The sequence below is a fragment of the Peromyscus eremicus genome, chromosome 3, assembly GCF_949786415.1.
Source record: "Peromyscus eremicus chromosome 3, PerEre_H2_v1, whole genome shotgun sequence".
Classification (NCBI taxonomy): domain Eukaryota; kingdom Metazoa; phylum Chordata; class Mammalia; order Rodentia; family Cricetidae; genus Peromyscus; species Peromyscus eremicus.
This window is the reverse complement of record NC_081418.1, coordinates 141,036,403-141,051,432: the sequence shown is the minus strand read 5'-3', so window position 1 is coordinate 141,051,432 and position 15,030 is coordinate 141,036,403. Positions and strand designations below refer to the sequence as shown.

Below are 15,030 nucleotides of genomic sequence, written 5' to 3'. Positions count from 1 at the left end.
TAAAGGTCCTCATGACATTACACAGATCAGAGTGTGATATCTATAGACATCACATGCCCAGGTATCTGTACAGATTGGCAATTTTTGAAGTACCTATAAAGCCTTATATCTCAGAAAGTTCCATAATCTGCTTTTATTTTTATCATCTTTTATATACTTCAGAATTTCTTAAAACATTTTTCACAGACCTCAAATAGTCATATCAAAGTACGTAGATTGAAGTAAACATCTAGGTAATGAAAATAATGTTTTCATTTGCACAGGAGCATGTGAGTTTCCAACCTCTCCTTTATCATTGACTAAAAAATACTACAGAGGCTGTATGTGTTGCAGAGGAGTTCTGGTCTGCTTCTCCTGAGCTATGTGAGAAGATGTATTTTCTTGGAAAGAGCTTCAGACTCTGTCATTGGCAAACCTCCGTATTGGCACCTTTGTTTGCGTGGAAGAGTCAAGAATAAATACACTACGAGAATCAACTCAGAAATTCTCAAAAAACTCTCAAAAATACATTTTAAAATAGCATTTCAAATGAGTATGTCAACAAATCTTCAGAACTCATATAAAAATGGAGCGTTTTATGCAGACAATATGTGATATCTTCCAGAAAACACTGATGACCATTTTAGTCTTGGAATTAATCATTGGAAATTTAGGAAATGGATTCTTGGCACTGGAGAACTGCATGAACTGGATCAAGAAAAAAAAGATCTCATTTGTAAATCAAATCCTCATTGCTTTGGCAACCTTCAGAATTTGTGTACTTTTGTTCTTGTTCACAAATTTATTAATTACCTGGGTAAATTCAGATTTAGTGATGACTTCGAGGATAGTAAAAATCATTAATAATCTATGGGTTATACTCAACCATTTCAGCATATGGCTTGCTACATGCCTTGGCATTTTTTATTTTCTCAAGATAGGCAATTTTTCTAACTCTCTTTTTCTTTATTTAAAATGGAGAGTTAAAAGGGCAGTTTCATTGACACTGCTGGTGTCTCTAGTCCTCTTGTTTTTAAATATTTTACTGGTCAACTTGGAAATTAATGTGTGTGTAAATGAATCTCAAAGAAACATATCCTACAGTTTCAGTTCTCATTACCATGCAAAGTGTCACAGGCATGTATTAAGCCTTCACACTATTTTCCTGTCTTTCCCCTTCGTTGTGTGCCTGTCATCTTTCCTTCTGCTCATCTTCTCCCTGTGGACACATCACAAGAAAATGCAGCAGCATGTCCAAAGATGCAGAGATGCCAGCACTACAGGCCACATTAAAGCTTTGCAAATTGTGATTGCCTTTCTCCTGTTATATACCACCTTTATCTTGTCTCTGTTAATACAACTTTGGAAATATGAGTTACTGAAGAAAAATATTTTTCTTTTATTTTGTCAGGTTGTATATATAGCTTTTCCTTCATTTCATTCATATGTCCTGATTATGGCAGATATGAAGCTGAGACAGGCCTCTCTCTCTGTGCTGTGGTGGCTGAAATGCAGGCTCAATTACATGGAAACCTTAGATCTCTAAAACACTAGAGATTACGTTGCAATTTTCAGACAAAGATTAACAAATAAAATTTTCTTCTGTATTTTCCATTTTTACATTTAAATAATCTTTGACTTTGAGTGCATAAATTTTATGTTTTGTTTGCAATAAGCACTAGCTAAAATTATTACTAATTTAGCAAGTTGTGTACAAAGTTATTTCTTTTTTTATTAAGAAATTTTTTTATTTATTTTACATACCAACCACAGATCACCTTCTCCTCCCTTGTCCAGCCCCCCAACCTTTCCCTCCAAACCACCCCCTATTCCCTCCTCCGACAGGGCAAAGCCTCCCATGGGAAGTCAGCAGAGCCTGGCACACTTGGTTGAGGCAGGTCCAGGCCCCTCCCCCTGCATCAAGGCTGTGTAAGATGTTCCCCTGTAGGTAGTGGGCTCCAGAAAGCCAGCTCATGCACCAGGGAGAGATCCTGATCCCACTGCCAAGGGGGTCCCCAAGCAGACCAAGGTACACAACTGTCTCGCCCATGCAGAGGGCATAGTCAGGTCCCATGGGGGCTCCACAGCTATTGGTCTAAAGTTCATGAGCTCCCACTAGCCTGCTTTGGCTGTCTCTGCAGATTTCCCCATCATGATCTCAGTGCCCCCTGCTCATAGAATCCCTCTTTGCTTTCTACAATTTGACTCCTGGAGCTCCACCTGGTGCCCAGCTGTGGCTCTCTGTATCTGCTTCCACCAGTCACTGGACAAAGACTCGATGATGATAGTCAAGGCATTCACTAATCTGATCACTGGGGTAAGCCAGTTCAGGCACCTCCTCCACCACTGTCACTAGTCTAAGCTGGGGTCATCCTTGTGGATTCCTGGGAACCCCCCCAGCACCCAGTCTCTCCCTATCCCCATGTTCATAGGAGCATTACTCCTAATAGCCAGAACCTGGAAACAATCTAGATGTTCCTCAACAGAAAAATGGATAAAGAAAATGTGGCACATGTACACAATGAAGTACTACCCAGCAGTAAAAAACAATGACATCATGAAATTTGCAGGCAAATGGATAGAACTAGAAAATATCATCCTGAGCGACATAACCCAGACTCAGAAATACAGACATGGTATGTACTCACTCATAAATGAATACTAGATGTAAAGTGGAGGATATTCAGACTACAGCCCACAGCTCCAGAGAGGCTAGCTAACAGGAAGGACCCTAAGAGAGATGCATGGATCTCCCTGGGAAGAGGAAATAGATGAGATTTCCATGAGTAAACAGGAGGTAAGGAGGGGTAATAGCAGGTAGATGATGGGGGAAGAAAACATAAGGGAACAGGGTGGTCTAATTGACACAGGAACAGAGTGGGAGAGCAATGAAAGAGATACCATGACAAAGTAATTTCTTAATACACATGATCAAATGAAGATGTGATTGTAACCCACAAAAACATAAATATATTAAAATTATATGGGCTTTGTAACAATTATTAACCACTGAGATTTTGAGTTATTGGCCTATACTATATGTGTTTTAGTAGTCATGTCAACTTTAATAAAAGTATATGATTGAAACCATATAAATGTAATATAGAATATGTGGACAAAAGTTTAGAGAAGAAATGCATACTATCATACAGACTTATAAGCCACTGGACATAAAGGTATTTTATTAAATACAGAGATCAATTATTTTTGCCAATTCTTTAGAATTATGAGACTGTTGTGTTGTTACTATGTCTCTATTATTAGTTTCATTATTAATCACTCTAAAATAAGTTCCTGATTATTAGGACTATGTATTTTACATTTCTAGGTACAATGTATTTTTTCTGTTTTACTTTATGGAACATGGTGTATTCTATTTTATTTTAATGCACAATTATAAGAAAAGCTTATGCTACTTCTAAAAACATTAATTTGAAATTGTTGTTTTTATATTTTGTAATACTATGTGTCCATACTATCATAATTTGTAATATCTTATTGATGACCCACACACAATCAAGAGAAGGTTCTTGTATTTACCTGTTCTTATGATTTATTATATGGCAGAATTGAAAAACCTATAAAATTAAATGAATTTGTGAAATAATTAGTTTTACAATGTACATGGATAGTGGAACCTGGTCAGAGGCAGAGTGTTTTATGCAGTAAAATCTTTAGATGATATGATTCTGAATCTTACTAGAGATGAATAATTTTTTGTTCAGATGTATTTTCATAAATAAATATTTCAAAAATTATGGGTCAAATTTATAATACACTTTTCCATGTTCCCACAAAATATTTACTCGTTTATTGAAAAAATATATATGGTTGACCTCTTTTAATATATTTTAATGAGAAACAGAAGCTCTGAAATAAAGAAAGTGAACATCTCATCCAAGAAGTTTCCAAGGTAAGAGCCTCTTATATTTCCCAGTCTTGGCAATTAACATTATGGTCATATTAAAATTGTATGTTGTACAAGTGCTCTAATATTAAGGTACGTCCCCAACAGTGACCATAAGTGTCTTTACCTTCATTCCAGCTGAGTTCTCACACATTGGTAATGCTTCTTTTCATGTGACTGTTCCAGGATATGGCAGGACATGAGGATTCAGTGGAAAGTGAAAGTAGTAACTTTCAATAGAGGGAACACCCACACAAATTCATACAAAAGACAAGACGTTCCTAGTAACATTTGCTGGCAGAAAAACATCAAATAGAATGTGCAATTTTGGTACTTAAAGCAAGTATTCTCCCTCTTCTCTATGATACTTGATACCTAATTAATTTGTCTACCAAATGTAAAACAGTGTCCAGATAAGATTATGAAGTCATAAACTTCCTGTAAATGTCAGTGTGTTTGTGATGTACCTATCAGTGTCATTCAATGGAGAATATGGTTATTAATTTCTACTTAACATCTGCAGGGATGGGAAAAATTTAAGAGCCTCACCTGTATTCTTGATAAAAGTGTGACTTAAACTATATATCAGGAAGAATATGAGAGTCTTGTCAGCTGAATTCTATGCATTTTAATTTGTGGGATGTAGTTCCCAGAGCTAGACACATTTATGTTAAATTTCCTTCAAGACCAACTTACTGACTGATAGAGGAGAGTTTGAATGATGACTTCATGATCGTGGAGAGTTGGAATGTTGTAAATTCAGAGCCAAATTATCTTGATCTAGCTTTAGTTCTTTTGGAAGCCATTCAGCGTACTTCCTTTGTGCCTGATCTGGTATTATTACGACTACCAGATGAAATCTTTTTTTTAACTTATTAATATAACATAAAGCTAGCTATGTATATGTGTATATGTGTTTAAAATGATTTTTAGCTCGAAAAACCAAAAAAAAAACAAAAAAAATGATTTTAGAGTAATTTTGTACTTGTGATAATGATATTATCATACAAGAGTTTATATTTGTTACTTTCCAACTGTAATAAGACATCATGACATATTATGGAAAAAGAGATAATGATGTAGGAGATATGACAGCTGGGAGAGGGAGCAGGAAAATGAGAGATTACATATTCAGCTGCAAACACAAAGCAGAGAGCATGAACTAGAAGTGAGATGAAGCTATGAACCCTCAAATCGTGTTCCCAGTGATGTACTCCTTAAGCAAGGCTATATCTCATCCCCTAAAAATGCTACTGACTGAGGTCAGTTGTTCAAATACCTGAGCCTATGGAGGACATTTTTCCTTCAAATCACCACAGTCATCTCACTGACTTCCATAGATTCATTTCCATATCATAATGAAAAATGCACTTAGTCTAACATCCCCAAACTCTATCATCTTTAACATTTTCATTGCTGTTTAAAAATCTAAATTACTTTCTGAGACTATAGGTAGTCTCTTAATTGTGGCCACTGTAAAATCAAAAAGCAGATTTCATACTTCCAACATACCATGGCACACATAGACCTTTTAATTCTAAAAGAGAGGAATGGGGGCTTAGTGGGAAAGCTGGAACAAAGTGAGAGTTAAACTCAATGTAAAAGTACAGAATCCTATAGCTCCATGTCCAGTGCTTGGAACTTCAATTCCTGTAGGCTTTGGTGGATGTGTCCCTTTACTTCCTGCAACATAAGTTTTTCTCTTGGGATGGTTTCCATTACCTATGTGCAGTTCACATTGACAGACAGAAACAGGTAGTGTGTTAACCAAATAGAAGTCAAGCAATACCTTCAAATACAATTTAAGTTATTCTTTAGTCAAGACAATTTAGAACACGGGATTTGAAACTCCGTAACAACAAAATTATTTCTTTCTAACAAAATTTAATTGGGGCATGAGAATATGTCTTCTGTATTATACCTTAGGGCTGGGGAAATGGTTTTGAATTAAGAGGACTTCTTTTGCAAAGGACCTGGTTTCTGGCTTTAGTTCCCAGTTCCCATGCTGTGGCTCACAACCCTCTGTAAACCTAGTTCCTGGGGATCCAACAACTCTCCTGATATTCCAGGTCTCCCATATGTATGTAGTACACATACATGCACTCAGGTACATAATCCATACACCAAAGAAAATTAAATTTGAAAAAACGGTATAATTTATTGTGATGATTTCTTCTTATGAAGTAATCGATTTTCAAAGTAACTAGTATGAGATTTTTGTAGATGTAACCACCCTTCTTATTAAATAAGAAACACAGAACCAATGCAAAGAAGAAAGCCAAGAGGTCAGAGCTAAGAACTAAAACCTTACCCTTCCTTCTGCAGTGGTCCTACCTCTCCGAACCAGAGCTACCCCTGTGTTAAAGTCTTTATATAGAGTTCCTGTTCTGCCTTCTCATTGGTTGTAAATTCAACCACATCACCACCTTGTCACAGCCTGTCTGTATAGGCCTCCAGGTTTTCCATGCTTGGTATTGAGATTAAAGGCATGTGTATCCAATAATGGCTGTATCCCTGAACACACAGAAACACAGCTCTGCATACCAAGTGCTGGGATTACAAGTGTACGCCACCACTGCCCTGCTTTCCTATGGCTTGCTAATAGCTCTGAAACCTGGGCAACTTTATTTATTAACATACAAATAACATTTTAATACAAATAAAATATCACCACATTTCCCCTTTTCTATTTTAATAAAAAGGAAAAAAAAGAAAAAGCTTATAACTAACATAAGAAAAACTATATACAAAAGTACAATAACTATATACAATATATACAAGTAATAAATACCTAAACAATGTCTAGTTCATTTGTATTTGACAAATTCAGAGAAAATAATTCCATTATCTATTCTATTGTATCTAATTCACTTTCTATCCTAATTAATCTTCAACTATAACTAACTAATCTTCAACTCCCTCAGAGACCCAAGAAGGGAATAATATTAGCTAACAAAAAATAAAAACAGGAAGTATATGCAAGCAACTTCCAAAAAATTGTGAGTTGAGAGAAACAGCCTGCTGCCTGGACAATCATCTGAGGCTTCTCCGCAGTGTTGGGGCATCATCTTCAGCCTATAGGCTTAGCATATCTGACAGACTCATTTGTAAAGTAGGATGTACACAAGGTCAACAGTTCAACCTCACATTGGGTGAGAGCAGTCTATATACCAGAAACACCTGAATTTCGCTAGTGTCATGTCATGATTCAGGATTTTAAATTCTGGAAATTGTTGATGTTTTTTGAATTCAGCTGTCCATTCTTCTTGGCTATGTGTGTATGTGGCTTCATTTCAGCATCCCGTTCTTCTCCACATCCCTCTATTAAGTGTCATTCTTCTGTTGAGAGGTGTGAGCTTAATTACTCTTCAAGAATAACTGTTTCAACTACCTTCCCATTGCACATCAGAAGCCATCGGCCCACTGCCTGTTAAGCTGCCTTTGAAGAAAAGGGCACTGTACCTTTCCTGGATTGCGAAGGCCACTTCAGGGATGGTGCTATATTGTCCTGGCCTCAGAAGATGACTTTTGATAAAGCCATAACCACAATTGTTTTGACAAGAATCAGTAGTCCTTTGTTTTGTGTCCTGTCTGTCCTGTTTGTCAGCAGTTGATTTAAGGATACTTTGTTGTCCAGTGGCTAACTTTTGCCACAATGACAGTTAACTCCAATTGCAGTTTTTTCAATGCCCATATTTCCTCTGAAGTAGATTGGTACTGTCAGGAGCCGACATGTCTCATAGTCATAACAAAAAAGAAAAATTTTCTAAGTTATTAAAACATTTTAAATGCTATTTTCTATAGATCTCTGAAGGGTTTGAAGATAACTTGTCTATCTAAAATATATCTACTCAATCTTGAAAACATACGTAATATAACTACAAGTTCTATTATAATGTCTAACTACTAACTTTCATTTCTTTATATCCTAATAGTTGGTAATAACAACATTCAAGGGTCAGAAAATTGCATTACATTATTAAATGAACGGTACAATTAGAAATATACATATAGCATTTTCTAACAATATCAATTTCAATATATATAATTTGTATACAATATAAAACAATCCAATCCAATGTAAAGTATTTACATTTTTCTTTTCTTTCTTTCTTTCTTTCTTTCTTTCTTTCTTTCTTTCTTTCTTTCTTTCTTTCTTTCTTTTTTTTTAAAATAAGAACCTTAAATCTAATCTCCTTTGCTTAGCCCTTTTCCTATCCCTTGACAACAACTTGTAACCAACCCCCCTAATCAATGAAAATTATCCCAGACCCAAAACCCATTAAAAGACCAAAAAAAAAAAAAAAAAAAAAAAAAAAACACGCCCCACACCACCTCTTTGGGAATGTGGGCGTCGTATTCTTGAAATTGCTTCCTGCTGGGTATGAGTGAAGGTATCTTTATCCTGAAAAGAAAAATTTTAGGTTAATTGTCAAATTCTAAGAAAGGTAACTATAACCTTCGTTATCCAGTCTGTATATAATGCCAAAGTTCAGGGTTTATCTCAAATCCTTATTCAAGTAGTCTTTGAGACTGGATCATCTCAGCTAGCTCTCTCAAAATTGCTCTGAGCACTTTGTAGTTCAAAGCTGATCTGTAGATGATGTTTGTCAGTTTAGTGATGTTATTATTGTCCACGTGGAATTGTTGTTGTTGTGGGGCCCCATCTTCTTCCTGGAGACTTCAGTTGATGTTAGGCCTGGCTGTGAATTCCTGCAGAAAACTGGTAAGAGACTCAAACACAAAGACATATATATGCGGCTTTTTACAATTAGTTAGTACTCTATATGATTATTTGTATCTTAACAAAGTTTAAAGTGTATATATATCTATATATATATTAATCTTGTAAATTTTGATATAAAATTCATACTTTAAGAAAAGTTTAAAGAATCAGAATAGAATCAAAGAGTTGAGATTAGTAATAGAATAGTCCCTTAATTAATTTGGCTTTTCTCCTGTCCCATAGCAGAAGATGGCTCTTTTCTTCTGGCATGCTACAGGGAGTTTGCATTTTCCTTTTAAAACATGCTTGAGTTTAAAGAAGGAGAGAGCCATTCTCCAACTCCAAAGTCAGCTTTAAATTTTAATTGAACTGGGACTATTAGAAGACCAATAGTGTTAAATCTTTAAAGAAAAACAAACAAACATTTAGGAAGACATAAAATTTTTTAGATAACATACCCATACGCCATTTCACTCTGTTTCTTAGGATAGATGATTTGTCCCTTTTCTTCATTTGTCTCATTTGTCTAGTGTTCTTCAAATTCCTTAACCTTCATTCTCCTAAAAGACAAAAACAAAAACCTTTCCCCAAGGTTTTTTGGGGATGTTCCTTTTTGACAAGTTATTATCTGATTAAATGAAAAGGCTTGTGTTACTGATGTAAGTTAGTTTAAATTGGACGTTTATGATAGTTGATGAACTATCACCTCCTCTAATTAAGAGGTCTCTCTTGTTCAAATCGAACCTTTATCAATATTGATGCTACCCACAGCTTATCTTCTCCTGTAGAAATAAAAGCAAAACCTCATCCCAAATGTAACACATATCCTGGTTTCCATTCTGAGATCAGCACATCCTTAAAGTATATAGGTTGATTTACTTCTGTAGTTTTTTCTATTATCCAATGTCTCTCTGCAGCTGTTGTTCCTTTCTCATTGGCATTGAGAAAATTCAAAGTTATAGAGCATTATGTAGTCTATTTCGGGGGGGGGGGTTGTTACTCCTTTTTGTTTATTTAGCATATCCTTTAGAGTTCTGTTTGATCTTTCTATAACTGCTTGACCTGTAGGATTATGTGTTATACCTGTAATATGGTTTATATTATAATAAGCAAAAAACTGTTTCATTTTAACAGAGACATATGATGGAGCATTATCAGTTTTGATTTGTGCAGGTATACCCATAATGGCCATAACTTCTAGCAAATGAGTGATTACAGAATCAGCTTTTTCAGAACTCAAAGCAGTTGCCCATTGAAATACTGAATAAGTATCGATAGTGTGGTGTACATATTTCAATTTTCCAAATTCTGCAAAGTGAAACACGTCCATCTGCCAGATTTCATTCCTCTGAGTACCCTTTTGGGTTACATCCTGCTGGCAACGGCATTTGATTGTAGAAGGAACAAGTAGGACATTTCTTTACTATTTCTTTGGCTTGTTGCCAGGTTATGGAAAAATCCTTTTTTAAACCTTTACTATTGATATGATGTTTTTTATGAAATTCTGAGGCCTCCAGCACATTTCCTATCAATAATTTATCAATCTCATCATTGCCTTGTGCTAGAGGGCCTGGCAGACCAGTATGGGATCGAATGTGAGTTATATATAAAGGATGACTCCTTTTTCTGATTGTATCTTGTAATTGAATAACAGTGAAGTTAATTCTGAAGCATTGTGGATAAATTCTGCAGTCTCAATATGTAATACTACTCTTTCAGCATACTGAGAGTCAGTTACTATATTGAGAGGTTCTGAAAAATCCATTAATACCAACAGAATAGCATACAATTCTGATTTTTGAACTAAATTATAAGGACTTTGAACCATTTTACTTAAATTTTCTGATTTGTAACCTGCCTTTCTTTGTTTGTTGGCATCTGTATAAAATGTACAAACTCCAGATATGGGTTTTTTCCTCACAATTCGAGGCAAGATCCAATCAGCTCTCTTTATAAGATCAATTCTATTGCTTTTGGGATATTTGCTGTTAATTTCTCCCAAAAAATTACTACAAGCTTTTTGCCAAGCTTCATTTTCTATCCATAATTTTTCAATGTCCTCCTTAGTTAAAGATATGACAATTTCTGCTTGGTCTATTCCTGCTAATTGACAAAGTCTCAATTTTCCTTTCCAAATCAAGTCAGAGATTTTTTCCAGATAAGTTTTTAATTTTTTATTTGGTTTATTTGGTAAAAATATCCATTCCAATATAATATCTTCTCTTTGCATTAATATTCCTGTTGGGGAATGCCTAGAAGGTAAAATAACCAAAATGCAATCCAGCTTTGGATCAATATGATCTACGTGTCCTTCATGTACTTTCTTTTCTACCAAGGCCAATTCTTTCTCAGCTTCAGGTGATAATTCTCTTGGACTATTCAAGTCCTTGTCACCTTCTAAGGTTTTAAACAAATTATTCAGTTCATCACTTTTTAACCCCAACAATAGTTCTTAGATGAGAAATGTCTCCAAATAATCTTTGAAAGTCATTAAGAGTCTGTAGACAATCTCTCCTAATTTGCACCTTTTGAGGTCAATTTTTTGAAGTTCTATTTTATATCCTAAATAATTAATAGAATCTCCTCTTTGTATCTTTTCAGGAGCAATTTGTAATCCCCAGCAAGGCAAAATTTTCTTTACTTCTTCAAACATTCTTTCTAAAGTATCTGCATTTGAGTCAGCTAATAAAATATCATACATATAATAATAAATTATAGATTTGGGAACTTTTTTACGTACTACTTCTAATAGCTGTTGTACAAAATATTGGCACAAAGTTGGGCTATTCAACATTCCCTGTGTAAGAACCCTCCATTGAAATCTTTTAATCAGTTGAGAATTATTATAAGTAGGCACTGTGAAAGCAAAATCTTTCTCTGTCTTTTTGTTGTAAAGATATTGAAAAGAAACAGTCTTTTAAATCAATAACTATGAGAGGCCATCCTTTTGGTAACAGAGTAGGCAAAGGAATTCCAGATTGTAGAGAGCCCATTGGCTGAATTACTTGGTTAATTGCTCTAAGGTCTGTTACCATTCTCCATTTACCAGATTTCTTTTTAATAACAAATACAGGAGAATTCCAAGGGCTGGTTGATTCTTCAATATGATGAGCATTTAACTGTTCTACCAGCTTTTCTAAAGCCTGGAGTTTCTCTGTTGTTAAAGGTCATTGCTGAACCCATACAGGCTTGTCTGTTGACCATTTTAAAGGTAGAGCTGTTGGTGTTTTTGGAAGATTATCAGTTGTTGTGCCCTCTTCTTGTATGACATGGATGGCTGATGAGTACTCATTAGAATAATATCTTTTAATATTTCTCTCAGAAACATGTACTAATTTATGATTTGTTTCTGAGATTGGAGGGATATTAATCTGAGTATTCCATTGTTGTAACAAGTCTCGACCCCACAGGTTCATAGCTATGTTGGCCATATATGGTTTTAATTTTCCTTTCTGTCCTTCTGGACCTATACATTCAAGCCATCTTGCACTTTGTTTCACTCGAGATAATGTCCCGATTCCTAACAGTTGAACGTTTACCTCTTGAAGAGGCCAAGTTGGATGCCAAAATTCTGGTGCAATTATGGTAATGTCCACACCTGTGTCTACCAGACCAGGCAACAAAACACCATTTATCTTTATTGTTAGTTTTGGTCTTTGTTCATTAATAGAAGTTTGCCAAAAAATTTTCTTTATGTTTTTTCCTGAATTTCCTATTTTCTCTGTTTCATCATCTCGACCAACATGATTTATTCCAATAGACATTTGGTTATTTAGTTGCTTTGAGTAGGGGTTTCCTCTACAACTGCAGGAAAGGTTTGAACTGGATTTATTGTGGGGGCCTGCCTGAGGCCCCTCTGGGAGTTTCCTGAAGCTCGAGGCAGAGGATTACCCTGTCTGTCCCTTGTTGATCTACATTTGTTGGTCCAGTGTTTTCCCTTACCACACCTTCTGCATACTCCAGAAGGAAGGGGCATTCTGTTGCCAGTGTTCCTTGAAGAAACATTATTTCTAGGAATGACCTGTTTACAATCCCTTTTCAAATGTCCTTGCTTTCCACATCTAAAACTTCTAACATTTCTCAAACCTTTTGAAATTGCTTTTCCTACCCACATATCATCATGGTCATAAGCCTCAACATTAACTGTCTCTCTAATCCAATCTTCCAAATGTGCAGATCTTGCCTTTAATGGCCTGATTATTCTTTTGCATACTGCATTTGCATTCTCAAAGGCCAAATATTCAGTTATTATCTGACTAGTCTCTGAATTCGGGACCATTTTCTCTACTGCTGAAGTCAATCTTTGTAAGAAATCTGTGAAAGATTCTTTTGGGCCCTATATAACCTTTGTAAATGACTCAGTTTTTTTTCCTGGTTCTTCAACTCTGTCCCATGGATTCAAAGCTGCCGTTTGACATAGAACTAGGGTTTGGACATCATATGAACATTGTGTTTGTACTGAAGCATATTGGCCTTGTCCAATAAGCTGATCCTGGCAGACTTGTATTCCTTTATCCCTCCATTGTTTTTCTATATTTTTAGCCTCATTATTGAACCACATTTTTCACTGGAGATTTTGTCCAGGTTCAAGAACAGCCTGTGCCAATTCCCGCCAGTCCTTTGGTAGAATCCTATTACAAGTTGACCAGGTGTTTAACATTTGCTTTATATATGGGGAGTGCATGCCATAAGATGCTATTGCCTCCTTAAATCTTCGTAAGTCTAACATTTTAACTGGAACCCAAGTATTTTGTTCATTCTCTTCATCAGGTAGCTGCTGTATGGCTACCGGATAAATTAAGGGTGATTGTGTGAGAACTGGCTTTCTTTCTGTAACCTTATGATCCAATTTTGAAACAACTTCACTATTTATTTCTTCTGTCTGAATTTGAATTTCTCTAGAATTCATTTTTACCGGTTTAACAGGTTTTTCTAAGACTGTTATTCTGGCACTTAAATTGACTATCTTTTTAAATAGTAAAATGAGGATAAGAAAAGTAATAAACTGAATAATTCGATCAATATTAATCTTTTCATATAGTTGTTCCATTGTCAGAGTGCCTAAAATTTCAAACAAAGCCCAATTTTCTTCCAATGTACACATAAAGCCCATTTTTTTAATGTAGAAAAAAATTCTCTTTTAAATAGATATGTTAATTGACTTACCAAGTCTGAGTAGAACAGTAGAATCCCAGGGAATTTCAAAACAGCCACCTGGTGTTTGAGGTGTGAATCCAGAGAGAGAGAGAGGGAGAGAGAGAGAGAGAGAGAGAGAGAGAGAGAGAGAGAGAGAAAGTGTAGCTGCTTGAGCCAAGTCAAGCTTAGGCTTTACAGGCAGGGCAGGCCTGAGTTGTTTGTAGCAGTTGCAAGTAGCTCCAGCTGCGGGTCAGTCAGGCCTGAGCCCGAGCTAGGCAGCCGGGCCGCCCAGGCCGGAAACCGGACCTGCCGCTGAGCCAAGCCAAGCAGTTTTTAATGGATTCTTGTCACGTTGGGTGCCAAATGTAGATGTAACCACCCTTCTTATTAAATAAGAAACACAGAACCAATGCAAAGAAGAAAGCCAAGAGGTCAGGGCTAAGAGCTAAAACCTTATCCTTCCTCCTGCAGTGGTCCTACCTCTCCGAACCAGAGCTACCCCTGTGTTAAAGTCTTTATATAGAGTTCCTGTTCTGCCTTCTCATTGGTTGTAAACCCAACCACATCACCACCTTGTCACAGCCTGTCTGTATAGGCCTCCAGGTTTTCCATGCTTGGTATTGAGATTAAAGGCATGTGTATCCAATAATGGCTGTATCCCTGAACACACAGAGACTTACCCAGCTCTGCCTACCAAGTGCTGGGATTACAGGCGTGTGCCACCACCACCCGGCTTTCCTATGGCTTGTTAATAGCTCTGACCCCTGGGCAACTTTATTTATTAACATACAAATAAAATTTTAATACAAATAAAATATCACTATAGATTTTTGTGGGGCAATAAAATTTTAATTAAAAATTAAAAGATTTCAGGAGTATCCATGAAATGCTTCATCAATACTGAAGAATTAAATTTTAATTAATCACTGAAAGATAGTTTTCTAGTACTGTTCCCCTGAGAGATGCACTTGGTGAGAATCACAAGGTAAAAAGTCTGAGTACGAGTGAAAGGCTGGTGGTGGGAGTGGGGGTATCTCTCACTTTGAGGATCATTTTGGAAAATATGGAATACAATTTTGTGTTTATATTTCCCTAGAATTTTAAAGAAACCAGATGGAAACAGTGGGAGACTGTAGGTGGCAGGGATGTATTTATTTGTGCTTATTATCCATATTATAGAAGATTTAATTTCTGGGAATTTGGAGGGAAAAAGGAAGATATTAATAGGAGAAATCTACAGATCTTTTCTTCTAATCCTCTGCATGAATGCAAAGATTTCTAA

General features: G+C 35.9%; 1 protein-coding gene across 1 annotated transcript; it reads left to right on the top strand.

Moving 5' to 3' along the window:
• Positions 1-565: 565 nt before the first annotated feature.
• Positions 566-1,525, top strand: LOC131906157 (taste receptor type 2 member 117-like). The gene has a single exon (XM_059256952.1). It carries the CDS (start codon positions 566-568, stop codon positions 1,523-1,525), a length of 960 nt encoding a protein of 319 aa, XP_059112935.1.
• The last annotated feature ends 13,505 nt before the right edge of the window (positions 1,526-15,030 follow it).